The following is a 26,719-nucleotide window of genomic DNA, read 5'->3' on the forward strand; positions in this document are numbered from 1 at the left end:
TAGGAAATAGAAAAGTAGACCACTATTGCCTAAGAACTTCTACTTCAATGATTAGGAAAGCTTGAGTAGAGGATATAGAAATAATTGGTATTTGAACTATACTGATTCAGGGGAAAAAAATCTTTCATAGTTGTCAAGAAGCTCCAATGCTGTACTGCGCTGTGATTTGTTCTGCTACTTTGTGCATGCACACACACACACACACACACACACACACACACACACACACACACACACAGGCACAAATACACACACACTCACACATGCATATACACACATGCATGCACACCCACATACACACATACGCACAGGCATACATGCAAGCACACACATGCACACTCACACACAGTGCATACAATGTTTTCCCTCTGGCTCCTTCTCCAACGTCTCCTTAAAGAACAGATCAGCAAACTGGCTTTATCTAAATGAGTTACACTACCATTAGGGACTGCATGGCTAATTAGGCACATGATAAGACCTTCATTATCTTCAGCTTAACTAATCATTAAAACATGGTGCCACGGAATTAAAGGCACACCAACAAGGGGTTGGGTGGTAAATCATAACTAAAGGTAAAGTGTAACTCCATTAATTTGATGAAATAATGCAAGCACATTATCTTAAGACATAATAAAAGGCTCTAATTCTCTGAAATAACCAGTTTCTTTCCAGTACTTTTAAAACAGTTAATGGTTAATTACACAATAAACTCCAGATTGCTCTTTTTATCAGCGAAATAATAGCTTTTTATTAAATAAACAATCATGAAACTGCAAAAATATTGACTTAGAAATACACTTTGGTTCATTAGAGATTAGGTCAGTGTGGACTGGAAGTTACTCCACGCAGGTGCCCTTAGGTCCGACGAGGTGGTGGATCTTCTGCTGCAGCCATTGGTCTGCCCTGTGTAGAGCAGATTGCCACTCGCAGAGGGAAGAGGAAATGCTTCCCACACCCATGTTTTCCTCCCGGGTGGTGACATAATAATTCAGCTTAGCTAATAACATTTTTCATAAACTGTTCTTGGTAGACTACATATTTTCTACAAGGGCTTGGAACAATAGCAATGCACTTTTGTGATGATGACTAAACACGAAAGAGCTTTCTCAGCGCCCACAGTCACAGCTAAGTCATCTGCTGCAGACGGAGGGATGGGGTAGAGACCGTGCATGTGTGAGACGCTTTCTACTACTAGCTGAACCCCCACTTACCTATAGTGATTTTTAAATGATATTTGCACAGAGAAGGTGAAAAATTTAAATTATCCTTATGCTTAAGGTGATCAACAGTTCCTGTTTGCTAAGGACAAAAAACACCCAGTGAAAAAAAAGTCTATGTATACTGCGGGTTATTTAAACATTAATAATTCTGAGATAGGTTGAGTAGCTGCCAATACTTTTGATTTATGGCCAAAGCAAGTGAGGCTGAGCCATAGACTGGCATAAAAAACAATTAGAGTCGGGTTCTGTTTTTTTAAACACTTGGCCAAAGCTATTTATTTACATATTCATGATACTACAGGTTACAGAGGAGAAGGTAGTATGTGGACATATATGTGGAATTTAAAATACATATTTATGAATTAAAATTCTAAGACAACCAAAAATTCAAAAGACCACCTAAATGGCTATGCTTATTAACATCTTTGTCTTTTCTTTTTTATTTTAATTGTTGTCTAGCTTCTGTTTTTGTTTTTTTGTTTTTTGTTTTGGTTTGCTTTTTCACTTTAAAGTATTTAAAGCTTTGCAAAGCCATGAATAATAAATAACAAAATCTCATATACTCACTATCCTAAGACATGAGAATGAAGGTTGCACTTCTTCCCTTCAAACCGGAAAGAGGAAAAGCAGATTCAAGTGGAGGACCAAACTGTGCCAGCACACTGAGGCAGCTTCCGTTAGGTGATGGTTCTCTCTCAGGTCACTGCCTGTGAAGCAGCATGAGAGTAAATGGGTTTGAGGAGCTTTAGGAAAGTCACCTGCTCTCTAGAAAGTCAGCTGTTCTCATGCGCCATTTCTGGGGAGGGTAGGGGTGGCGGTAGTGAGGTGGTGGGGTGGGTAATGCAGCCCTAATGTCCCTAGGGGCCCACTGTATGCAAGAATTCTTCTGAATGATAAATGTTAGTTACATATCTTCCTGGGAGAAGTAGGAAAATTCAAATAATTTTTTATAATAATTCACTTCTTATGCATCTTTGGTTGAGACTTTTGGAAATAGTCTGTAGAAAACATGAATGGTAGGAAATTATAAAATTTGAATGACAGAATCGAGCAGAAATGCAGAAATATTGAAGAGCAGTCATTTTTTTAAAGGCACAAATATAACAATAAAAATTAAAAGAGATACTACTAGCTAGGTACACTAAATAGTAAAATATATCAATCCTTTCTAATTCAATGTATATATTTTATATTCTAATGGACATTTCTATGGTAATTAATTTTTGAAAATAACAAAAATAGCTATAAACTAAGTATAGAAGAACATATAGAGAATAAATCTTTAAATATAAGATAGAAGACTCCATAAAAGGACATATCTAGTAGATATCAAAATGTAGCTATAAACTTAGTATGGAAAGTATAGAGAATAAATCTTTAAGTATAAGAAGGAAGACTCAATAAAAGGACATATCTATTAGATACCAAAATGTTATGTATCTCTCATATGGACTCAAAACTGCAGGGCAAAAAAAAAAAAATGCAGGAGACTCAGTAGCTGAGAACATACTGCAGAATGCATAAGGGCTGAGTGTATGGTTAGGATTGACTGCAATAAAAGGAGATGATATTTTTCAAAGACACCCCTCAAGTCCTTGACAGAGGAAGTCGGGTTATCAAAACAGAAGGGATCAAGAGTTACATATATCTGTGTAAAACCTAGAATGACGCTTCCTCAAGGGGGAAACAAAGTTACTTTTGTTGTTACTGTTGTTTTTGTTTCTACTAATATGCATAATAGTCACCTTAAAAATAGAAAATTCATCTCTTACAAACTTTATTTCATGTTAACTAACATACATGCTTGAGAGAAAGACATGCTAATAATAGTTTTGTAGTTTATTTGGTCTCAAACCTGTAGTTTTTGTTGTTGTTAGTTTCTTCCTATTTGTTTGCTTTTCTTCTTTTATTGTTTGAGAACTTCATACATGCATATATTGTTTTTTGATAAAGTCTGCCCACTTTCACCTCTTCAAAGGAAACTTGAGTAGGCTTTCACAGGTGGCACCCCAGAAAAAAACTGACTCTCCCTCCTTCAGCAACCATCAGTTACAAATAGGTCCTCAGTCAGAGGCTAGAGTTTATGAGTTCCTCCCCCACTCAAGATGGCCTTTTTGCCTGGCTTGATCTTGTGCATGGAGTCACAGCAGCTATGAGTTCATTTGCATAATGGCACTATCATTGCCAGCAAACACTGTTTTGCTAGAGATGTGTACAACCTCTGTCCCTAGTATCTGTCTACCATGATGATCCTTAAGCCTGGAAGAAAAGAGGTGTGATAGAAGTGTCACAATGAGATCTGAGTATTCTGTAGATTCTCATGCTTCGCACATTGGCCAGTTGTATATTAATAACTAATACAAAAGAATCTTCTCTGATACATATTGAGAGTTGTGCTAATTTATATGCACAGCAACATGTCATTAGGAGTTATTTTATTACTATGTCCATTTAGAAGAGTAATAGTACTGTGTTCTCTTATAAGACCTAAGACCTATGACCTATTTAGATAGAGCTAGTATTTATAACTATATTCTGGGATATGGTGGCTACTAATCATGGGAAGCTATTAAATAAAACTAAATTAAAATTTTGTCACTCTAGCTACATTTCAAGTGATTAGTTATATGCAGTGAGTGGCTACTATTTTAGACAGGATAAATACATAACATTAACGTCATTGTAGAAGTTTTAATGAGCAGCAGTGTTCCATAATGTGTAAAAGAATTGATACATTAGAAATATAACAGAATGAGGTTGACTAGATGTCTCAGAGGTTAAGAATACTTTCTGCTCTTCAAGAGGACCCAGGTCTTGATTCCCAGCATCAGGTGGCTCACAACCTCCTGTAAGTCTAGTTGTAGGGTATTTGACACCCTCTTAGGTCTCTATGGGCACCTGCATTCATGTACACATAACCGTATACATGCATATAATTAAAAACAAAACTTTCAAAAATCTTTTTAAGGACAAATAACCAAGTATAAAATAGGTAATTCACATAACAATAACAAAGATGACTACTACAAAGTGTTGACATTCAAGATGCTCATTCTGGTTGGCTGCTACCCATAGCATATGATCAATAAATATTTTGTGTACTACCCTTGTCAATAAAAATTGCTCAATACAAATATTTGTTAGAAAAGTACAAGCCAGGCATGGTGGTGTACACATTTAATCCAAGCACTTGGTACTTTAAAGTTTGCCTGGACTACAGAATGGGTTCCAGGGCACCTAGGGCAGACAAAGAATCCTAATCTTGGGGGGGGGGGGGAAGAAAAGAAAAAGGAAATGTAAACTTATTAAAACTAGTGTGAGTAACTTTTCACAATTACTGGATTAGAAACAACAAAAGGTCCCATAGATTACCCCCTGCTACCACTTCCCAAAAGCCTCGTACCATCTTCAAGAACTCTAATGGCCCTTTTCTATTTCCTAGGCTTTACACGTAAATGCACATTTATAAAGATCATGAGCTAATATTGGCATATGAGAGAGAACATGTAATGTTTGTGTTTCTGAGATTAGGTTACCTAACAATGTGTTTTCTATTTCCTTCCACTTTGTTGAAAATTTCATTTTTCTTTACATATAACTGGATACAATTTTACTGTGCATATATACTACCCTATTATCCATTCTAATTAGTGTACATCTATACTGATTCCATTTTCTTGCTTCTATAGCTAGAATATCATAGATGGGCACATTTATCTATCATAAGATATATAATCCGTTGGGAATATGTTCAGGAGTAGTATTGCTGAGCCTTAGGACAGATCTATATTTAGAGGAACTCCTATATTGATTGTCTTTTTCTTTTCTTTTCTATTCTTTTTTTTTTTTTTTTCTTCTTCGAGACTGGGTTTCTCTGTGTAGCCTTGATTGTCCCGGACTCACTTTGCCTGTTGAGTTTCACAGGGGCTACCAAGTCTACACTCCCATTAATAGTAAATAAGGTTCCTTTTTCTCTATATCTTCACAAGCATTTATTGTCACTTGTTTTCTTGAGGCCAACCATTATGATCAGGTGAGATGGAATCCTCAAAGTCGTGTGTGTGTGTGTGTGTGTGTGTGTGTGTGTGTGTGTGTGTGTGTGTGTAATTGTGAGTGTGAGTGCAGGCATACACATGCCATAGTATGCTTATGGAGGTCAGTGAAAAACAGTGGGTGATAGTCCTCACTTTCTACTTTGGGACAGGTTGTCTGTTTGGTGCTGCATATACCAGCCAGAGATCCAGGCATTTTCTAGTATCCACTTCTGTTCTTGCCTGAAGAGTGTCAGGATTACAGATCCATGCTACCTCTCTGAGACTATGTGAGCTATGGGGGGTTCAAACCCAGGCCTTCACATCTGCACAGCAAGCCCTTTTAACCTACTGAGTCATCTTCTCGGCTGTCAAATTCATGTTTCTTCTTTTGAGCACTCTCTTCAACTTTTCATTCTGTATCTTGACTGGGTTGCTTTCTTGTTTAGTTTTTAACGTTCCTCACATAGTCCACATATTGGTTTCCTGTCAGATGTATAGCCAAAAAAGATGTCTCTCACTCTGTGGATGATCTCTTTACTCAGCTAACTGCTTCCTTTGCTGTACAGGACCTTTTGGAACGTCAGAAGGTCCCATTTGTCAACTGTTGGCCTTATTTCCTGAGCAACCAGATCCCCACCTAGAACCTACTTCATTCTCTAGTAAGGCTTTCCTGGCTTTTTCTCTAGCATTCTTATAGCTTCAGGTCTTACGTTCTGTGATTCATTCGCAGGAGATGTAGTTCAGGGTGGGGGTGGGGGAGGGAGAAGGATCTTGTCTTATTCTTCAATATGTAGACAATCAGTTTTCCAAGCACCATTTGTTAAAGATTCTGTCTTGTCTCCAGTGAGTATTTTTTGGCATCTTTGCCTAAAAGTCACAGATTCTAATTTTAGTGTGGATTCCTTTTCCTGTGAGTCTTCTGGTTTGGTTTGGGGTAAATTTTTGTCTCAAACTTCTAGAATATTCAAGTCATCATCATTCCTTAGAGAATAATAATCTCTTATTTCCATACATTACAATGAGGAAGGTTTCCCAACAGCCAGTTTGTCTCGCCTTCATATTAACTGTTCATTGTCAGCCGAACAATGTTGTATCAAGATTAATCTCAAGCCCTCCCTCCTTGGGATATGCTTTTCAAATATTTGCAGACTGTTATCATGTCCTCCTTTGTCATCACGTAGCCACACTGGGCTGTTTAACTCTTTTCTTTCTCTTCTCTCACAAGTCAGGCACTGTTACCTTATAGTCACATTTGTCTCCTTTCTGTAGGATCCTTATTTTTTCTTAGAAATAGATTAACAGTCTACCCGCACATGCTGAAGTCATCAGCTGAGAAAGAAGAAAGCAAATAAAACAAAACAAAGCAGAAAACCAAAGAAATAGAGGAGATTTCAATGGCCTGTCTGTAGCAAGCTGGCAGCTCCTATAGCACGATCATAGCAATGTGGATATGGAAAGAGAGCCTGCCTTTCACACCCTGGAAAGCATGATATCATTTCTGACCCTTGCCATCTTTATATACAATTATGAACATACCCAAAGTAATGCCTTATAAGTTTTTCCCTGTGCTGTTTTATCTTTTGCAGACTTTCCACGCATATTGCTACCTTCAATTACACAAACATAGTACCGTTGTGAAAAATGTAAAATGTAAAATATCAAGATAAAAGCATACACTTTGCTCCTTAATATTTTTTGGCATGCTAAACAATTTTGCTGCAAACCTTCTATTTATATACTCCAATACACAGAGGTATACATGCATGACAATACCCACCAATTAGAAGAGAGAAGTCCTTTATACACCATTCCTCATTTTTCTCCCTTCTGATAAAAAGTTAGCAATCTCTAGGACACACCTTTATTTCTGTCTCCGTCTTATGGCTTATAAATGCACTCCCAACCAAATCCATTGCTTAATTTTTGTTCAGTTTTACTCTCTATTCAAATGGGCTCATTTGTTCTGTGAATTTGTTTTTATTTATTATTCAAGTTTGTGATTTTTCAAACGCTAAATATAAAGCTCTAGATTCTTTACTTTGTACTATTATACAGAACTCCATGATGGGAAAACACCAAAGTGTATTTGTTCATTGTCTATTTGATGAGATATTTTTAGACGTGGAAGACAATGCTGACACAAACACTCCCTGGATGCTCATGGAGAGGGGTAGGGGTCCAGATCCTAGCATATGCCCCTGCTTCACTTTACCACGCCCCTTTTGTGTTCAGTTAGTTCTTAAAGTAAAATTCCTTTTCCCCTTACTTTTGTGTATTTTCTCTGACCTTTTTTCTTACTACGTGTGTCATATTTAGCATCCTAACAATATAACACTCCAGTCAGAATATATACTATATTTTTTTAAAAAAGAATTTACACCTGCTGAATCTCAGTGACACATAAAACCTACTACTTTATACCTATATGTCTATCCTTTTTAGTGGTGTCTCAAATTACACTTTATACATTTGTGCCCCAAAACACACTAATAGTTACTGTTTATTAAATTGTGTAGAAAACAAAATGTGGAGGTAACAAGTAAAAGTTATACTAGGTACTAATTATCGGTTTTTCCCTTTATCTATTAGTCTCTTAACTCAAGTGAAAATAGAAAGTAGAGTTGAAACCGACTTTCATAATGGCCTTGTATTTATTTCCTTTTTGAGTCAGTTCTTCATTTCTTCCTGTGGCTTCGGGTACTCGCTGGCGTTCTTTCATTTCAGCCTGCAGTAGCCTGCGAGCTTTGTAGAGCAACCCTAGTGCTAACCAGTTCATCCTGCTTCCATTTGCAGAGAATGGCTTACTTTCTAACTTTTTAAACACTATATTTTATTAAATCCTTGAGAATGTCACATAGTGTATTTTGGTCATGTTCCCTCCCCCACTGATCCTTCTAGGTCCTCCCAGATCTACGCTCCCATCTCTCCAATCCCCTTTCTTCCTTTTCTCCCCCTTTTCTCATTAATTATCGTTGTTACATGCATACATACACATGCATGCATAAATACACCTTGCTGGGCCTATTTAGCATTGCTCATGCTCACACGTTTTTAGGCTTGACCATTTGGTATAGATGACCAATCAGGAGGCTCATCCCAGGGGAAGACTGATTCTCCCGCTTTCATAACACATTAAATATCTACAGCTTTCTTTATCTAGAGGTAGAACCTCGTGAGATTTCCCTATCCATACTGACATACTGACTCGTGTTGGCATGGTACAGGTCTTCTTTAGGCAACCATGTTCTTGAGATTTCACAGTGAAGCTTTCCTGTTCTACATAAAAGACACACTCTCTCACCAGACATCTTGGTCCTCTGGCTCTTACAGTCTTTCTGCCTCCTTTCCCATGATGCTCCTCAAGCCGTAGACATAGGAACTGAAGGCTTTCTTAGCTAGGATATGACTTTTGGGAGAACACTGTGACCACAAATGTTATAACTTCATCACACACACACACACACACACACACACACACACACACACACACACACACACACACACTCCCTCTCATTTTTTAATGCCCTCTCCATTTAAAAGCTTCCCTCTTAAATTTTTCCATTTTCCTTTTCATAGTATTTGTGGTTTGCTAGGCCCATCTATAGAGGACCTTCTCCCACACCCCTACTTGGTGTTTTTCTTTCCTGGTTTTGTGCTGTTACTCTAGGTTACATACTCACGTATAATGATTCAGAGCTAGCATCTGTGCATAAGAGAGAACACTCTTTTTTTTTTTCCAAGATAGGGTTTCTCTGTGTAGCCTTGGCTGTCCTGGACTCACTTTGTAGACCAGGCTGGCCTCGAACTCACAGCGATCCACCTGCCTCTGCCTCCCGAGTGCTGGGATTAAAGGCATGCGCCACCACGCCCGGCTTAGAGAAAGCACTCTTATCCTACAGGCTTCACAGTGACCTTACAAGTTGGCCTTCTCTTAAAAACTAAATTCTTTATTTTCATACAATCAGCATTGGTTTTTTTGGGGCTTTGTTTTTTTTTTAGCCTACAGTACCTATCTTTGATGGTCCACTGGCAATGTTCATATATGGTAAACCCAAAGCATAGGAAGTCTTTGAAATAGATTGTTAATCATGAAGACTAAATGGAGCTGGTTGAGATCAACTTGAAATTATATCAGCAGATGAGGATTATTTCTATAATAGCTCTTGACTATTTTTAAATTTTTATTTCATACTTATGCTTGAAATCAGAGGTAAGGGCTAAAATTTATAACAATTAGAAAAATTTGATTTCCTTGTTAATATAAAATTGGTTTAAATACTTATGTAGAATCTTTCCATATGAAACCAATGATTTTTAAATGATTGGATGTTTAAAGACTCAAACATCTTGCAGCATCTTTTTTTCTGTTTTACTGTGAAAAGCCTAGAAGAAAACTCAAAGCCTGGGACTGATAAGACAGGGTGGGAATCCTGCCTATGAGTGTCAGCAGTCAGTCTTTATCAAGCATTCTCAATATGAATTAAGTATGGTGAAGCTAGAAGGAAGAACAAAATCCCATCCTCCCTATCCTGTGCAATCTTTGTGATTTTATTTCTGACTCAAGCTTTTTATTGCAACCCCATTTATTTAGGTTTTTTTTTCTTTAGTTCTTAATTCTTGTTTTCTGAGACAGCGTCTTAGGAAGTCCAGGTTGGCTCAGGCTTCAACTCCTAGTTCTTCTACCTCTTGCTCCAAAGAGTTAACTACTCCTAAGAAGTTTGTTAACAGCTGTTTCTGAAGCAGAGACAGTCAGTTCTGGCCTGTGGGACACTGTAAATTGGCACTCACTCTTCCTCTGTGGGTTTCCTACAGGTGTCAACCCTAGCATTACATATTACTGCACAATATGTATTTACAGTTTTTTTTTTCTAATTTGCTGGAAATGGCTTTCTTTTGGAGATGCAAAAGAATGACAGACACGCGAATCCATCTCGCTTAAATGCTGCTAAATACAGAGTCAGGATCCAGCAAACCTTGAATTTGTTTGGGGGGATGGGATGGGCCTGGGATAATTTTTTGGCAATTCTGAAAGTAGGTCTTTCAAGATGCACCACTAACAAATAGAAACTTCAGTTTACTCTCTAAAAGTTGTATTTTTTAAAAACCTTGATAATATTCAAAACAAAACTCTCAAATAAAAAGGAAAATATTTTGATGATGAAGTTTCTAAAACTTTTGGGGGCAAACTGGCCAATACATCTGCTCTAGTCTGTTGCACAGTTCACCTGAGCCACTAACTACTCACTGTTTGAAATGTTCATCTCGGTTTCATTACCAAATTTGGGATCCATAACCGTGACATTTCTTTTTGTGCCTCTTTTAATTACAGGGCGGTTTTACTCGTAAATACTCCCTTAGCTCAAAAACAGGAACACTTCTCCCAGAATTCCCCAGCGCTCAACATCTTGTGTACCAAGGATGCATTTCTAAGGACAAGGTATCAATTAAAGACACCTCTTTATTGATTTTCTGATATGTTGGCTCCATATTTCCTTTTGTTCAGAATCTTATGGCACTTGCAGGAAGCAGTCAGAAATCTGCATTATCACACAGAAATGATTGATTTATAGGAGAGACAAACGTTTACTAACATTGATTAAACACTTTCCAATTAATTATTTACCATCTATATGATAGTGTGCAATCAGAAGGTGGTAAAATAAATCTCAAAGGGCTAAAGATTATTTTATATTTAAAATTCAGAGTTGAAGGTAAAAACACTAGAATGCTTATTACCTCCCGATTTTCAACGGTAAGCTTTACGCTTTTGGTTAGGTCCATTTTATTTCAATAAGCAGTCACCACACATTTCTCTAGGACATAATCTGTTCCAACCACTGAAGGGAACTCTAAGAAAATGTAAGGGTTACACCAGATGACAGAAGAGAAAAGCATTTTCATTGGGCTCACACCATAAGTATTCCTCAATACGTATTTCCAATGTTTCTTAAATAAAGTTTCACACTAAATCTGGTGTTTATGCACTTCTAGAGTCATAGAGTCATTTGTTAGAGACTCACAGGCCATTTATTAGTGGGTACCATTACTGAGTCAGACCTTAATGATCTTTATATGTTTCGTTCAAGTAAAACTCACTATATTCACCTTGGATGAAAGTGCTTTTGACACAATTCATATTCTGAGGTGCAAACACACAGGGGTGTTGTTAATATTTAAATGAGTTGCTTTAGCAATGGGAGTTTTATAGGAAGAGGAAATAAAAAAACGAACTTGATTTTTAAGCTATTGATACATAAGTAGAGGTGCGGAGTAACCCTAGGACACACTTAGATGGCAGATGGGCCTTACTAGGTAACAGTCATCCATGTAGTGAAGATAATTTTGAGATGTTGAATATATCTATTCCCTTCTATTCTCTCCTCCAACCACAGTTCTAAAGTTTAACACACCTTTTCACAATAGGAGTAATAACTTCATACTAGAGAATTTGCCAATAAATTTTAACATATGGCAACTTGTGGGGTAGGGCGGTGGAAATCAATGGGACCTTACTTCTAGAAGGGAGAGTGGTATGGGCTTGCCTCTGTGGAGAGGGCTGCTTGCATGCAAACATGTCATAAGTATGTTTACTGTGTCAATATGCCTGCTGAGAGCCAGAGAGGGAGGCAAGTGACAAAGAAGAATAGAAAGGTAAGGAACGTGCGCCAATAGTTTATTTCAGTTTCCCTGCTGGCCTCTGAGGAATCCTAACGTTTCACATTGAAAGTCTGACAGATCATTTCTCACTCAGGTACCAAAGGTGACTTATGAGACCTCTGGCTTCTAAGTTCACTCCCAGTGAATTCTTTTATAAGCCCAGGGACTGATGCCCCTCTCTTTTTACTGAAAGGCAACTTGGTCCTTTTACCTTTCTACAATTGCCAGGATCAACCAATTAACTCCTAGGAAGAGGTTGGGCCCGAAGCCAAGAGCTTGAAGCATCCTTTTCTCTAAGGCAGGGAGAGAAGCTGATCCCAGTAAACAAAGTTGCCTGTAGCCAAGGGGCTGCTCTTTCATTACTCTGTCGACATTCTCAGTGGAGGTCGACTGCACTCCATGTTCACTGTCCATTAGTGAGCTCGGCCTTGCCTCTATCTGGGACTCTCTAAAATGATATCTATTCTCAGAAAAATCAAGTCAAATAATGTTTCTGAAGAACACAAGCACACTACAGTTAACGTTTACTGTTGTAAGGCATGTCAGTGTTAAATACACATGTGAAATAGTAATAATAAGATCTGAAATTTTCAGTGAATTGTGCGTGAAGTGGCACACTTGGAAAAGTATATAAAGTAACTTGTGAACTAGAGTTTACAACCTTGTTAGTGGATTTTGAAGTTCCAAGGGTTTATTTTTATTAATGCATGTAAATTGAATAAAATAACTAAGTGCATTATTATACTTTAATACTACCCTTTAACAGATCTATATCACTTACTTTGATCATATTTATTCCTAAATTACCTACATTTTTTCTCTTTTCTCATCCCATTGGCCCCTTTCATATTCCCTATGAATATGAGTTTTTACCTTCCCTTCCGTCCTTCTTGCTGTTCTTAGTCTCATTTAAAAAGTTTGCCTTGGTGATCTACCTAAAAATAATAGCTTTGCCTAACATGTAGAGCAAATTTCATTTGCTTTGATGACAACATCCTATGGAGATATCCTATAGTCAGCATCACACCTTGGAAAGAGACTGCTAATTTGCATACCATTATTATCCAATGGCAAACTAAACCATAAAGACAGATGCTGTCCCCAGAACAAGACGTAAAATGCAAGATGTTAGGGCAGGCAATGACTACCCCACCATAGATGCTGCTGTGATTCAAAGAGCTACATTCATCATTTTTTTAAACATATAGTAATCACTTTGCATGTCAATTCACTTAGAAGTTATATTAAGATGACTCTAGAGCCAAAACCTGAAGCCACTACACCACACTGCTCCCAGCATCCAAACACTTGATATGTTTTAGACCATATATGGTAGGATACCTTTAATTCCAGTACTTAGGAGGGAGAAGCAAGCAGGTATTTGTGAATTTGAGGCCAGCTTGGTTTATACAGTGAATTTCAGGTTGGCCAATGCTACATAGAAAGACTTTGTCTCAAAACCAATAACAGAAAGTTGATTCATTTTCACATCTTATATTCATCTTTCCAATAAAATTTTTTTTTCTTATGCAGAAAATTAAGAGGTTCTTTTAGCCACAGCTGTTTTGCCACTACCTTTTAAAATGCTTTTTGTTATAATCCTGCTGCACCATAAAAGCATTTTAGCATGCTATTCCTTCACTGGGAAGTAAGATCCTTGAGACAATGGTCTGGTCCTTATTTTAGGTCTTCTGCATTGGAAAAAATGCCTGGCTTATAACATGAGCTCAAAAGTGTGGGATAAACAAATAACGAACATTAAAAGACTGTTCCATTAAGCCTTTTCTTCTTTAACATAGGTTGACACCCTCATAATGATGTACAAAACGCACTGCCAGTGCATTCTTGACAATGCAATCAATGGCAACTTTGAAGAGGTGAGCCGACAGACTGCTCCTCTATGGCGTTATACAAACAGTCATACCCTGTCCTCAGTGAGCTCAATGTTCTCTTTGTTCTACGACTAGATCCAGCATTTCCTACTGCACTTTTGGCAAGGAATGCCTGACCATCTCCTTCCCCTGCTTGAAAATCCTGTTATCATTGACATTTTCTGTGTTTGTGACTCAATTCTGTACAAGGTAAGCTCTTTGGGGTGTCTCAAGCATGAGTAATTTATTTTTTAAATACCATCCTGAATGCTTGTAACATATTTACAGTTAAAAAAACCTTTTTCCAGTAAAGAAAAAAAATAGCTCAACTTCTGTTTACAGCTAAGAAAAGCCCAAAAGAAGACATGGTGGCCAATATATGAAAAGATTCATTAGTTTTGTTTTTTAAAACTCTAAGAGGCGTTATCAGATTATAATACATCTACTTTCTCAAGGAATAGCAGAGTCAGACATCCTCATAAGATTAATGCCTTGAAATTTTCTAGCTTATCTGCACTAATGTCCGATTTTGTCCTTAATCTAGTAAGAGTTCATAGGTTTCTTCAGAATTATCACAAGAAGTGATCCTGGGAAAGATTAAGAGGTTGGCCTAGCCAAACATTTAGTGGGAGGGGAGAGAATATTTCACTGTTGAGCAGTCAGAGGCCCAAACCGAATGGTAAAGTGGTATTACAATCCTGGCACTCTAAGATGAGTTTGCCTGCATTTACCTGACACGTTGTCATGAGGAAAACCAAAAAAACTATCCTTCAAGAACATAAGCTGAATTGGCAAGAAAGTTCAAACATGCTGGATAGCTTAGTTGCTTCCTGGTTCTCAGCTTTCCAGAAAACAGGCAGAGACACCAGCTACACCACTCAGAGGCAACACTGCAAACAACTGACAGCATGGCTTGAGGATGAGAAATGAGGAGCCACATTTTCATCCTCTGTTCAGTAATGACAGAACTAGAGAGTGCACAGCTGAGTGCCAGGCACCCTTGCCTTTGCTCCAGGCTCACATTGAAAGGCAAGGGAGAGAGAGGACTGTCTCGTTTTTGTTCCAATTGAATAAATGCCAGTATTTATAAAGAAAGGTTCAGTTTGCACTACGTGATTGAAAAGGCAATCTGTAGGAGATGGGAGGTAGTTATGAATGGACACAGGAAAGACCTGGGCTCAGGTCCACAGCTGTTACTGTCAGAGCTACACTGTTGGGGCTATAACTCAGCTCTCATGGGAAATAGCTTTCTCCCCCATCCCCACTCCACACAAGCAAGTTATCTTTTTAAAAATTTCAGTCCAATGCAAAAATGTCCTGATTTTAGGTATCAATAGGTACATCTAGTTTTCTTCCTTGTGGTGGAGCCAGGAAGGGATAGAGGACACAGTAAATAAAACTGTAAACTGAACATCTGTGAGGTCCCACTTACAAAAAGCATCCAATGTATGGTCCATAAAACTGTGTGGTTATCAAGGGCAACCCATGGGTACTTCGTACTAGGGATGTCAATTTACTGCCTCATGCCTTCATATACAACGCACATATAACCTCTAGTTTTGGAGGTGGGAAAAAAAGCCCTAACATTCATAAAGGAATCATGTTACTCTCTAGGAAGGTTAACAAGTAAAAATAATCAACAAATTGTGTACCTTGCATTAGAAATAATCATTTCCACTGCTGGGGATGCAGCTTGTCGGGCAGAGGGTGGGCCAAGCATATTAGAGGCCCTGGTTCAATTTCCAGCTCTGCCCCAACCAGGACGGTGAGACCCCAGCCCGTTCTCCTAGAACTCCAGACACAGTCGTTTCCAAAGGTTGGTGTTGACCCTGTTTTGCTTTGGTTAAGGTCCTTACAGATGTCCTCATTCCTGCAACAATGCAAGAGATGCCAGAAAGGTATGTGCAGTGAACAAAGCATGACAGCCCTTTGTGAGAATGACAGTTCAACCTCATACACTATGTTTCTGAAGATTGTTGGCTTGGGATTTATCAAGAATAGTTCCTTATAGCTTTCTATCACCCGGAAGTGCTGTCCCTTGGTCTTCGTATTTGAGCATCAGTGAATAGAATGGGTAAGATAAAAACCTAAAGTCTCTTCAGTGTAAGGCCAGGCAAAGTGAAAAGCATTGGTACCCAAGCATGATCAACCTCCAATATGCTTCAATGGAGACCAGATGGACGAGGTGTGGAATAGTCAAAGAGAAAATAAGTAAAATATATAAGGAAAATTTTGAAAATTATTAATTATTACACTTTTATGATTGACTTTAATGCTGGAGAGATGGTTCGGCAGTTAAGAGCGCTGGCTGCTATTCCAAAAGTCCTGAGTTCAATTCCCAACAACCACATGGTGGCCCACAACCATCTATAATGAGATCAGGTGCCCTCTTCTGGTGTGCAGGCACACATGTAGGCATAACACCGTATACATAATGATTAACCTTTAACTTAATCTGAAATCAGGAAATGGCATAATGAAATTATGACCTTTCAACAAAGAACTAAAGTCTTAAATACTTTATTTAAAGTATATGGCAAGATTTTTCACATAGCCATTTCTAGGGTGAAAACAGAATTTTGGAGGGAAATTAGCAAAATTTTCTCTTGAAAATAGTCTAATGAAGTAATTTATTTTTAAACTGAGGTAACAAACCAATTTATGCCTTGACAGTGCTCAAATGCATATTGATTGATAAAATATTTTTTGAAATCTTTTCATGGGATTATTTTATTTATATAATAGTTGTCCTTGATCTGGTGAACAGTTCCTTTTAATTACCCTTAGTGTACTTTAAACATCCATCCTGTACTCCTAATTAGTTATATATAATGATTTGTTGTCACAGCCAAATAGCTATACTAATTTCAATGCAAGCAGATGGTCACGTGACTCCTTCAAAGAGCAGTAACAATCGATAGGTATTGGCTTTTCAACATACCTGTGGCTATGCACAGTTGAAAAACTGAAAACACAACATTAAAACCCCAGCATTTCACACTTTTCCACATTAAGATGGTCAGCTAGGCACTCTCATAAGAGACAGCAAGCATGCTCTGCATCCAGAGGGCACCATGCTTTGTTTAATCGACCTCTTCCGTTGAGTGATAATTAAGAGCTGAAACATTGTTCAGGAGTAGGTATTATTACCAAATGAGGAAGCTGGAAGTGGAGAGAAATTTCTTTAATGTCCCAGAGTTTGATCCTAAATTTGCTTAGTCTTTCCATTGTATCACTGCTTACCACATACAAACCACACTAACTCTGCTTAACCTGCTGCTGTGAATCACAGAGGAAGATGTAGGGGTTTTGAACATTTACAGGCACACGCTTCCACAGTTTGCAGTTTTCCAAGTTGACTCTCTAAGTAGTACATTTCTGGTCACCCGTCACATAAAGTTATGCTTGGATGATAAGAATACAGCAGTATAACAGATACTATGTACATAAGACATTACAGTGCCAATGTGGTATCATCTAAGGAGTCAAATGTATTTCACAGAAAATAATTGAGTTATGAATAATAATAAGGTTCCTCTGGATGACTCACTGCCTTTGTGCTAGGCTCAAACCGGGGCATTTCCCATGAGTCACTTGATGTAATTCTCAAAATAATCTAGTGACAAGATACCATTCTTAGTGCCATTTAATAGATGAGAAAACAGGAGTTTGAGGGACTGGAGCATGTTGATTATGACTGTGTATGGCGGCCCTGGGCTGAGTCTGTTCTGGCCTCAAGTTCATGCATTTGGAAGCACAGGCCAGCAGGACCCTCCGTTGGCATGTGCACCTTCAGTGCTTCCCTGAACACCGTGGGACCTAACTCAGAGTTCTCTTTGTAGCTTGCTAGCAGACATAAGAAATTTTGCCAAAAATTGGGAACAGTGGGTTGTTTCATCCTTGGAAAACTTGCCAGAAGCCCTGACTGACAAGAAAATCCCCATTTTGCGGAGATTTGTATCTTCTCTGAAGCGGCAGACGTCTTTCTTGCATCTTGCTCAGGTACGGGTGGTCAGCTGGGGATATGAGTCACCCAAAGCAAAAGGACTCTTCCAGTTAGGGATCTGTGACAATTTGAAGAGACTAAGTACACAACATCAAGATGTGACATGTAAGCTAGTGCAAATTCTAGACCTGAGAGGATGCATCAATAGAGAATTATACCTACGTGTCTGCATTGTAGATAACTGTACAGTATAAGCATTAATATCCTGATTTGGGATGGACAGTGCCTATGGTGTGATGTATAGTATAAAAACCTGGATGGTTGTCAGCATCTCCTGCCTTACAGAAGCTTACCCAGATCTAGCCAATGGACAGGACATTCTCCACAGTTGAGTGGAGAGCAGGGACTGACTTTCCCATGAACTCTGGTGCCCCATATTTGACCACGTCCTCTTGATGGGGAGGCCTGGTGGCACTCAGGGGAAGGATAGCAGCCTACCAAGAAGAGACTTGATACCCTTATGAGCATATACAGGGGGAGGAGGTCCCCCTCATTCACAGACATAGGGGAGGGGAGTAAGGGGAAAATGGGAGGGAGGGAGGAATGGGAGGATACAAGGGATGGGATAACAATTGAGATGTAATATGAATAAATTAATTTTAAAAATTAAAAAAAAGCTGGATGGAGAACATTCTAAAATTCCCTATACTAGTTTAGCAAAGTTTCTGTGATTCAAATTTATTTCAAAATTATTAAAAAACGTAATGTTATTGCATTCTCAAAAGTAAAATGCCAGCTGGTACAAATTAGAGTTGTGAGTAGTGGGCTTGTGATTCCTTTTTAAGATTCATCTCTTGAACTGGGTATGTGTGTGTTTGCATCTGTGTGCGTGGATGTGAGTGTGTGTGGGCAGGAAGGTGTGAGCACATGAGTACAGGTGCTTGCAAAAGCCAGTAGCATTGGATACTTTTGGAGCTAGAGCCACTGGTGGCTGCAAACTGGCTGACATAGTTACTGGGGATTGGGCTTGGGCCCTCTGCAGGAGCAGTGTACGCTCTTACCCTCTGAGCCATCTCTCCAGCCTGGCTTGCTGTATTTAATCAAACCTCTGCGCCCTCTGTACTTTAAGTGGCTACCGACGGACACTGTCAAATAGAGAGTGGCGAACTAATTCATACATAGGAATACCATATACAGTTGTCACTGTCGCTGTAATTGTCAGCTTTATGAAGGTGTGCAGTGTCTGGAGTTTAAAAAAGAAAAACCTACTTATAAGCCCAGATATAAAAATGTAACATTTAAAATGATATTTTCTTCTTTCTTTCTTTCTTTCTTTCTTTCTTTCTTTCTTCCTTCCTTCCTTCCTTCCTTCCCTCCCTTCTTCCTTCCTTTTTTTCTTCTTTTGTTTTGTTAGTTAGTTTGTTTTTGTTGTTGGTTTGGTCTGGTCATTTGTTTGTTTGTTTCAGAGAAGGATTCACTGTGTAGCTCTGGCTGTCCTGGAACTTACTCTGTAGCCCAGGCTGGCCTCAGACTCACAGAGGTCCACCTGCCTCTGCCTCCTGAGTTCTGGGATTCAAGGGGGTGCACCAGCACTATCCAGCTTTAAAATGTCATTTTAAAATTAACACTTTCATATTTCTTGCTTTGTGATGATGGCCCCAAAAGTATTATTGTCGCTTTCTCTCATATGAAAATGTCAAATCTGTCTCATCACGAGTCTCAGTTATTGATTTTAATTTTAAAACAAAGGAAGAATTTTGAGCAGAGGAGACAATTCAGTCAATAAAGTATGTGCCATACAGACTCAGGACCAGCACCCCCAAAGAAGCCAGGCATGGTGGCAGCTCACACCCTGAAAGCCGGCGCAGAGGAGATTGAGAGGCTTATTTCCCTGGGGAGTTCTGACCAGCCAGTCTAGTTGAATCAGTGGGTTCCAGGTTCAGGGAGAGACTTTGTCTCAAAAAACCAGTGTGGAGACAGACGAGGAAGATGCCTAATACAGACTGTCTGACCTCCACACAGACGCACACATACAAATAAACAAGAACGTGTATATGCACAAGACACACTCAAGAGAAAAGCTATTGATGATGGTCTTCCTTCAAGAAACTACCTTTATCAAAAGTGAACATTTTTCTCTAGGTCGACTATAATCGATACAGTTTAGTGTCGTTTTTGTCTGTGCACAGATTGCCAGGCCAGCTCTCTTTGACCAGCATGTGGTGAATTCCATGGTGTCTGATATTGAAAAGGTCGACTTAAACAGCATTGGAACTCAGGCTCTTCTTACCATATCCAGCAGTACAGAGGCAGAATCTGACATCTACAGTGAACGTGAGTCTGTTTAGCTAACAACAGAGTCTCCTAACTTTGACGCTAACTGACCTCCTGGTAGGCAAATTATCTAGGAGGAAGGGAAGCTGTACCAGGCATTGTAGGACATTTAATAGCATCATTGACCTCTATGGACTAGGTGTCATGAGCAACATTCCCTCCAATTGTGATAGCTGGAAAAGGTCTCTAGATCAGAGATTTTCAACCTGTGGGTCATAACCCCTTTGGGGTTTGGGATGTGTGTGTGTGTTGAACAACCATTTCACAGGGTTACATATCAGGTATCCTGCATACCAGATACTTGCATTAAATTCATAACAATAGCAAGATTGTAATTATGAAGTAGCAATGAAAATAATTTTATGGTTGAGGGTCACTACAGCATGAAGAACTATACTAAAAGATCACAGCATCAAGAAGATTTAGAACCATTGTTTGAGATCATACTGAATCACATCTGTTGGAGAAACTCTTTTAATAAAAAAAAATACTCTTTTAAAAGATATACCTACTGTGGGAAATATTGAAGAAAATGAAAGTAATTGATTGTTTCACTTTGTAGAAATAACCAAGATATAAATAACCTGGAAATAATCCAAATGGCTTTGAGTTTTCTTTTATTCCACTTTTATGTGACATATAAACTCATTTGTGTGTGTTCTATGCCCCTGCTATTGTACAGCATATGAAACGTATCAAGACTATGTTATTTATTAAAAATGGAGATTTGGTCCAAGTTTAGACTATTTGGCAGTGTTAAACCAAACCCATATGTGTGACCAAAGGGTAGCAGCAGATTTATTTCCCGATCACCTTTCTAGCTGCCAAACAGAGCTGCAGCTGCCTGTAGGACTTAGCACAAGCAATGGCTTATCCTTGGAGGGCAACAACAAGCCTCATGTCTGTTTGCAGAAATGCTACGTCACAACCTGTGGTTCAGAAGACCTCAAACTGCTCAAAAAGATGATAATCCTAGACTGCCCCCTTAAATTCTTTGAGAGGTGTTATTTGTGGAAATGGCTCAGCTATTCAGTAGAAGATAAAGAGTCTTTCTGAAAGCAGAAAATGAACAAGCCTTGTTTGGGCCATTCATTAGATTTCAACTCATCCAATGAGATACTTCCATCAAATAAAAGTACTGTATTAAAAAGGAATATCCATTATACTAATTATTCCCATCAAGGACATGTATACATGTATACATATATGCATAAATCTATTTTCAGTATATTCTAAGACAGATACTATAAAATAACTATATAATGTATAAACTTGTGTTTCAATATATCACAAGACAGGGACTATAAATGTACACATATAAAGTATAAACCTGTATTTCAGCGTATCTCATTTTTGGTACTATTATCAGGATAAAAAAACTAATTCATTTCACACATCCATCTCCATTTCCCTCTTATGCCATAAAATTTCTAATTACTTATAGCTCAAAATTTTATCTTGGGTTCAAAGTAGTTGTGACATATTTTAATCATTTTTATTACCAATTGCTAATTGTTCATACTGACAAGGTCTATTATAAGATTTTCACATATGCATATATATATTGATCATATTTATCCTTAATTAACATCCTTCTCCCTTCTACTCCCATTGATTCCCCTTCCTCTTCCCAACTATTATTTGCTCTCCTTCTCCTCTTTCTCCTCCTCCTCCTCTTTTTTTTTTTATACCATAGATGACTCTATCACTGTGTTCCAAGAACTGAAGGATCTCCTTAAGAAGAATGCTACAGTGGAGGCGTTTATTGAATGGCTGGATACTGTGGTAGAACAGAGAGTTATTAAGGTATTCAGGAAATATTTTTAAGAAAAACAGCTAACCTGGATGTAATTTCTTTGACTGCTGTGGAAAAGGTCCAGAGGGTATATTTTAAAACCACGTTTTATGTCTTTGTGATAACAAAGAAATGGGGCCAGCCTGGATGGCCACCAACAGACAAATAGGTAGGGAAAGTGTGGTACGTCTACACAGTGGAATTTTATCCATCTGTAAGGAAAAATGAAATTCACTGGAAAACGAATGGATTGGGAAAGCGTAGTATGAAGTGAGGCGATCCAAGATCAAAAAGAGAAAGCCATGTGCCTGAGCCTAAAAGTACATATGTATTACAGTACAATTGGGGTTAAAGACAAGAACGGAGGCCAAGAAAGGGCAAGAACAAGCGATGGAAAAGATGGGAGGAAAAAAAAGACACATGGAACAGGAAAGAGGTTGGGTGGACCATAGAGAGCTCAAGGGTAGCAGTAGAGGTCAGGGAGACAAGGGAAGCAGCGTCTGCTAAAATACACCTTGTTTAACAACGCCATGATAGTACCTAATAGCTTGCATGCTAATTTAAATTTTTAAAAAATGTTTTGTAAAGTTTTTGAAAACCATGTAAAATTAAATGACTCAAATATCAGAATTAGGAATGTGACTGGTTTGAAAGCACTGGACAAACGTCAGTTCTCTTTGTTCCTTAATCAAAGGCTAAAGGGTGCTCCTTTCTCTCTATCAGTGTATACGGTTACACATGCACAACAGCATTTATTAAGGAAAACCTTAGAAACTGGAAAGATTTGAGTCTTTCCATAAAAGCAAATTTTCCTAAGACTGACTGGCACTGTGATCTTATGCATTTGAAATTTTGATTCTGAAGGGTCACAGTTTTCCGTTTTCTATTTGGTTTCTTCAACTCTTTCAGTTAACCTTCAAGTCATCCATCATGAAGAGAGGCTTTGAGAACAAATATGTCCCTCACTGGCTGCCTTGAGCCACTCCATATCAAGGAAACTGGTTATAGTCTGGGGACTTTTTGTTCTGGAAGGAAAACAGACTCTCGTTCAGGACCAGAGAAGTCTGTTAATCATTTACAGAGAAGTACAACCCTTGCTTCATGCATTACCTTCTGCCCTTCTTAAAGCTTTATTTTTTTTTAAAAAATGAAGATTAAAAATAGGCTGTAAATTATTTCATTTTGTAGTCCAATTCTAATAGGAGACCAAGCTATAAAGAATAAAGATGTGGAGCCGTTAAGATGACAAAACAAAATAGAACAAGACAAGAACAACCACAGGCTGAAGTTAAAAAATGCCCAGACCAATCATATTATTTGATGAATCAGTACAAAGCTTCACGACCTATCTGCCTGTTGGGCAGTTTATCTGCTTGTTCCACCCGCACAGGGCACGTGTGCAGTGAGAGGGCAAGTCTCACAGCTTTGTTTTGTTCTTTTATTTTTAGGCAAGCAAGCCAAACGGGAGATCTCTGAAGAAGAGGGCTCAAGACTTTCTGCTAAAGTGGAGCTTTTTTGGTGCCCGCGTAATGCATAACCTTACCTTGAACAACGCAACGAGTTTTGGTACCCAGTGCACTTTATAAGTGACTGCTTTCTAAGTGCCCTCATTCTCCAGTTCACCCATTTTCCACACCTCACCACTTGCTTCTCCTTCTCACATCAATCGTGAGAGGATGTAGCTGTGAGCCGAGCCACTGCTTGAGAATCAGACCTCCTGTAGTGTGAACTCCTAACAGGGTTGCTCTGGTTGAGGCGTTACTTAAGCCAGTCTGAGGAATAGTCTTTTCATAAAGGATAATGTCTGATGAGATGATGCAAATAAAATGTTTTCATTATATAAGTCATTTGTAGATACGATTGCATACATTTTCAGTATAAAACAAGCAAATAAAACCCAGTCACCAAGACATTCTCCAGTGATCTCGGTCAAGGTGTAGCATAGCTGCACTTTGCATCTTTCCTGGGCACCCACGTAGCTGCCCTTGAGGAACCGGTGTGTAACTTAGAAAGCACAGGATCCTGAGTCCCCAAACTGTCTTGCCTGATCTCTGAACCCACTGTGTAAAGTGGGTTATTAGCTTTTTCAAAAATTAGGTATGTTCTTTGCCCTAAACTTTCTGAGCTTGCTAATTCTGAATGCAATACTAAACTTATAGACAGCAAATTACATTTTAAGAACTTTTTCATATTACCAAACAGGTTAGAGTCACCTAAGGTTTCTTTTAGAGGTCAATGGAATTAAAGACACATAAAGCGTTACAAGGTCAAAAACAATGGTCTATCATTTAAAATAGTTTTTCTTGTATTTCAAGTTTCTTTAAATGTACAACACTGAAGCCTGGCTTTAGCACGAAGCAAAGACTTTTGTTAGATCTTAACAAAAAGTAAGTTTAAAAATGTTCAAAGTTCCCAGGCCCGTCTTTCACATGGAAATTATTCACTTGCTTTTATTTTTAAAGCAAATATGGCTCAAGCTTGAAGGACACCTTATTTGATAAAAAAAAAATTTCAGACGCGGTTGGCCATCGTCTAATTATTTAGTACAAAGTAAATAGAATCCAAGCAGAAGAGAGCTCATTCTTGGCCAGGTTAAAGCTTATCACGCTCCAGTGTGTGCCCTCTTAACGCATAAAGCCTGTCTCAGTTTCATCCGCATTTTCCTTTGATGTAATTAGTGGCCAAAGGGCTGGCAGGACAGTGCATACAGGGAGCCCGGGCAGGAGATACACAGACAGATTAGAGATCCGAGGTGAGCACGTTGGTCTTAGCGGGTCATTTAAAGTCCAACACATATTTGTTTCTCTCAGTTGTTCCTTGAGGAGGTGGTGAGATGGTCACAGAGATAACGTTTCTCTCCTTTCCTCTGCTTCCTCCTTCCCCCCTTTTCCTCTCTGGACACGCCCCCTCTTCCGTGAACCAGGTTCTTTCCATTTGATCCGGATGCTTCTCGATGAATACATCCTCCTGGCTATGGAGACTCAGTTTAACAATGACAAAGAGCAGGAACTACAGAATTTACTGGACAAGTACATGAAGAACTCAGGTAACTTAAAGGGTTGTTACGCTTTTCACGTTTCTTCGTTTAAACCTGAGGACCTACGGCGTGCATGAGAGCATTGAGAGCAGTCAGGTTTCCTTCATGCCCAGGATCACTAGGATCACACCTGAACAGTGATGGCCCCCTTTCCCCTCCATTCAGACACAGCCTTGAAGCTTCCTCAGTGGAAATTGGAAGCTCACACGACGACTTATGCTCTTAATTTCTGAGACTTCCAGTGAAGTTAGATAAGAGTCTGCCATTCCAAAAAATAAAAAACCATTGTAATTCAAGACAACACATGTAGCAATACCATGAAGAAATAGAGATTTAAAGAGAGAGAGAGAGAGAGTTTAGCTCATTTCTGGAAAGAAGCCGGCATCCTGAAGATTGTTTAGCCCAGAGTCGATTGTTTGGTGCCATGCTCTCAAATACTCAGTTAACAAACCCAACACCACCACTAACTACCAGCCTGTTTCCTGTAGAAAATATTACGCAGGAGTTTCCAGACTCACTACTCAACCTGGAGCCGTTTTCAGTGTCTTTTGCTGGGGCTCGTCAATGAGGAGTGTTGCATTGTCTCATCTGTGTTGCCTTAAATCAATCTTTCCAGATGCAAGTAAAGCTGCCTTTACCGCTTCCCCAAGCTCGTGCTTTCTGGCCAACCGTAATAAGGGCAGTTCACAATCTGGTGACACCGTGAAGAACGAAAGCCACGTGGAGACGTCCTATGTCCCCCTCCCTTCCAGCCAGCCCGGAGCCGTACCCCCTGCTCTGCACCCCTTCCCAGCTGAGAACGCTGAGAACATGCCACTCACAGGTATATGGGGAAGCAGGAAAGCACACCTTCGTAGGCACACCTTCCGACACATCTCAGAGGACCCCACTCCTCCATTTATTTCCCTCAACGCTCCTAACTCCCAGGAATGCCAAGGAGAAAAACAATTTATATTATTAATTTTGTTCAATTTGTGGGTTTGTTATTTCTGATTTTTTTGCCCTTATCATTCATATTTATACCATTATTCATGTAGTTATCACACGCTGAGAGCAATTCATATCAGAAATATGAATAGGTCTCTTCCTTTCATAGAAGAAAACAGCTAAGATATGTGTAAAATCTTTAATATGCTTTGAAGATGAAATGTGTTGTGGCTTTCCAGGCATGGTGGCACAGGCAAGGGAAAACCAAGCACTCAGTAGACTGAGGTTAGAAGGTCAGGCCTTCAATCCAGGCTGGGTTGTTCAGCAAACTCTGCCTTTAAAAACCGTATTGCTGGGTTGTCGCAGTGATTAAGAGCACTTGCTGTTCTTGCAAAGGACACAGCACACCCACCCGTGGAGTCTCACCACCTCCTCAGGTACCAGGCATGTATGTGGTACATAGATATACGTGCAGACAAAACACTCATTGAAACAAAATAAGGAAAAAATAAACTTTAAAAAAATGGGTGGCTTTTTTGACCAGTGACTTTAGGGCAACTATGAAATAATTTCATGCCTTGCAACAAAATAAATTTTCAGTGATTTAAAGTAGATTTCAGAGATTATTTAATCTACTTATTGGCTCATGGATTTTTTTTTCAAAAAAGTCTCCCTTTATACATTAAATCATTGGATGGGCAGAATTTTAAAATAAGTGGGGCCTTATAATGCCATGGCTTAGTTATAGTAGTGGTAAGCCACAGGCTCAGGGAGTGAGAGACCTGAATGAATCCCATTGCTGGCTGGGCATGGTGGTGCACACTTTTAATCCCAGCACTTGGGAGGCAGAGGCAAGTGGATCACTGTGAGTTCGAGGCCAGCCTGGTCTACAAAAACG

The 26,719-nt window shown here is 38.9% G+C and overlaps 1 protein-coding gene and 1 long non-coding RNA gene across 4 annotated transcripts in view; one reads left to right on the top strand and one right to left on the bottom strand.

Moving 5' to 3' along the window:
• RFX6 (regulatory factor X6) overlaps positions 1 to 26,719 on the top strand; it is a gene marked incomplete at its 5' end in the record, with an annotated part of 50,585 nt that overhangs the window by 17,532 nt on the left and 6,334 nt on the right. The window contains 10 exons of the mRNA XM_084777723.1: positions 10,584 to 10,691; positions 13,711 to 13,788; positions 13,879 to 13,992; positions 15,631 to 15,680; positions 17,625 to 17,784; positions 19,918 to 20,062; positions 21,759 to 21,868; positions 23,306 to 23,423; positions 24,781 to 24,903; positions 25,511 to 25,717. Of these exons, the coding sequence (XP_084633849.1) occupies positions 10,584 to 10,691; positions 13,711 to 13,788; positions 13,879 to 13,992; positions 15,631 to 15,680; positions 17,625 to 17,784; positions 19,918 to 20,062; positions 21,759 to 21,868; positions 23,306 to 23,423; positions 24,781 to 24,903; positions 25,511 to 25,717 (1,213 nt within the window). The remainder of the gene's footprint in view (positions 1 to 10,583; positions 10,692 to 13,710; positions 13,789 to 13,878; positions 13,993 to 15,630; positions 15,681 to 17,624; positions 17,785 to 19,917; positions 20,063 to 21,758; positions 21,869 to 23,305; positions 23,424 to 24,780; positions 24,904 to 25,510; positions 25,718 to 26,719) is intronic.
• LOC311595228 lies at positions 786 to 25,619 on the bottom strand. Of its 3 annotated transcripts, none has more exons than XR_014778365.1 (3): positions 25,421 to 25,619; positions 1,788 to 1,927; positions 786 to 903 (listed from the first exon to the last, which is right to left on the bottom strand). It is a non-coding gene; the product is annotated as an uncharacterized lncRNA (long non-coding RNA). The 3 variants fall into 3 exon arrangements; XR_014778366.1 differs by having other exon boundaries at positions 25,413 to 25,619; XR_014778367.1 differs by lacking the exon at positions 25,421 to 25,619 and adding an exon at positions 15,435 to 15,636.

The sequence above is a fragment of the Acomys minous genome, assembly GCF_964271855.1.
Source record: "Acomys minous genome assembly, chromosome: 3".
NCBI classification, from domain to species: domain Eukaryota; kingdom Metazoa; phylum Chordata; class Mammalia; order Rodentia; family Muridae; genus Acomys; species Acomys minous.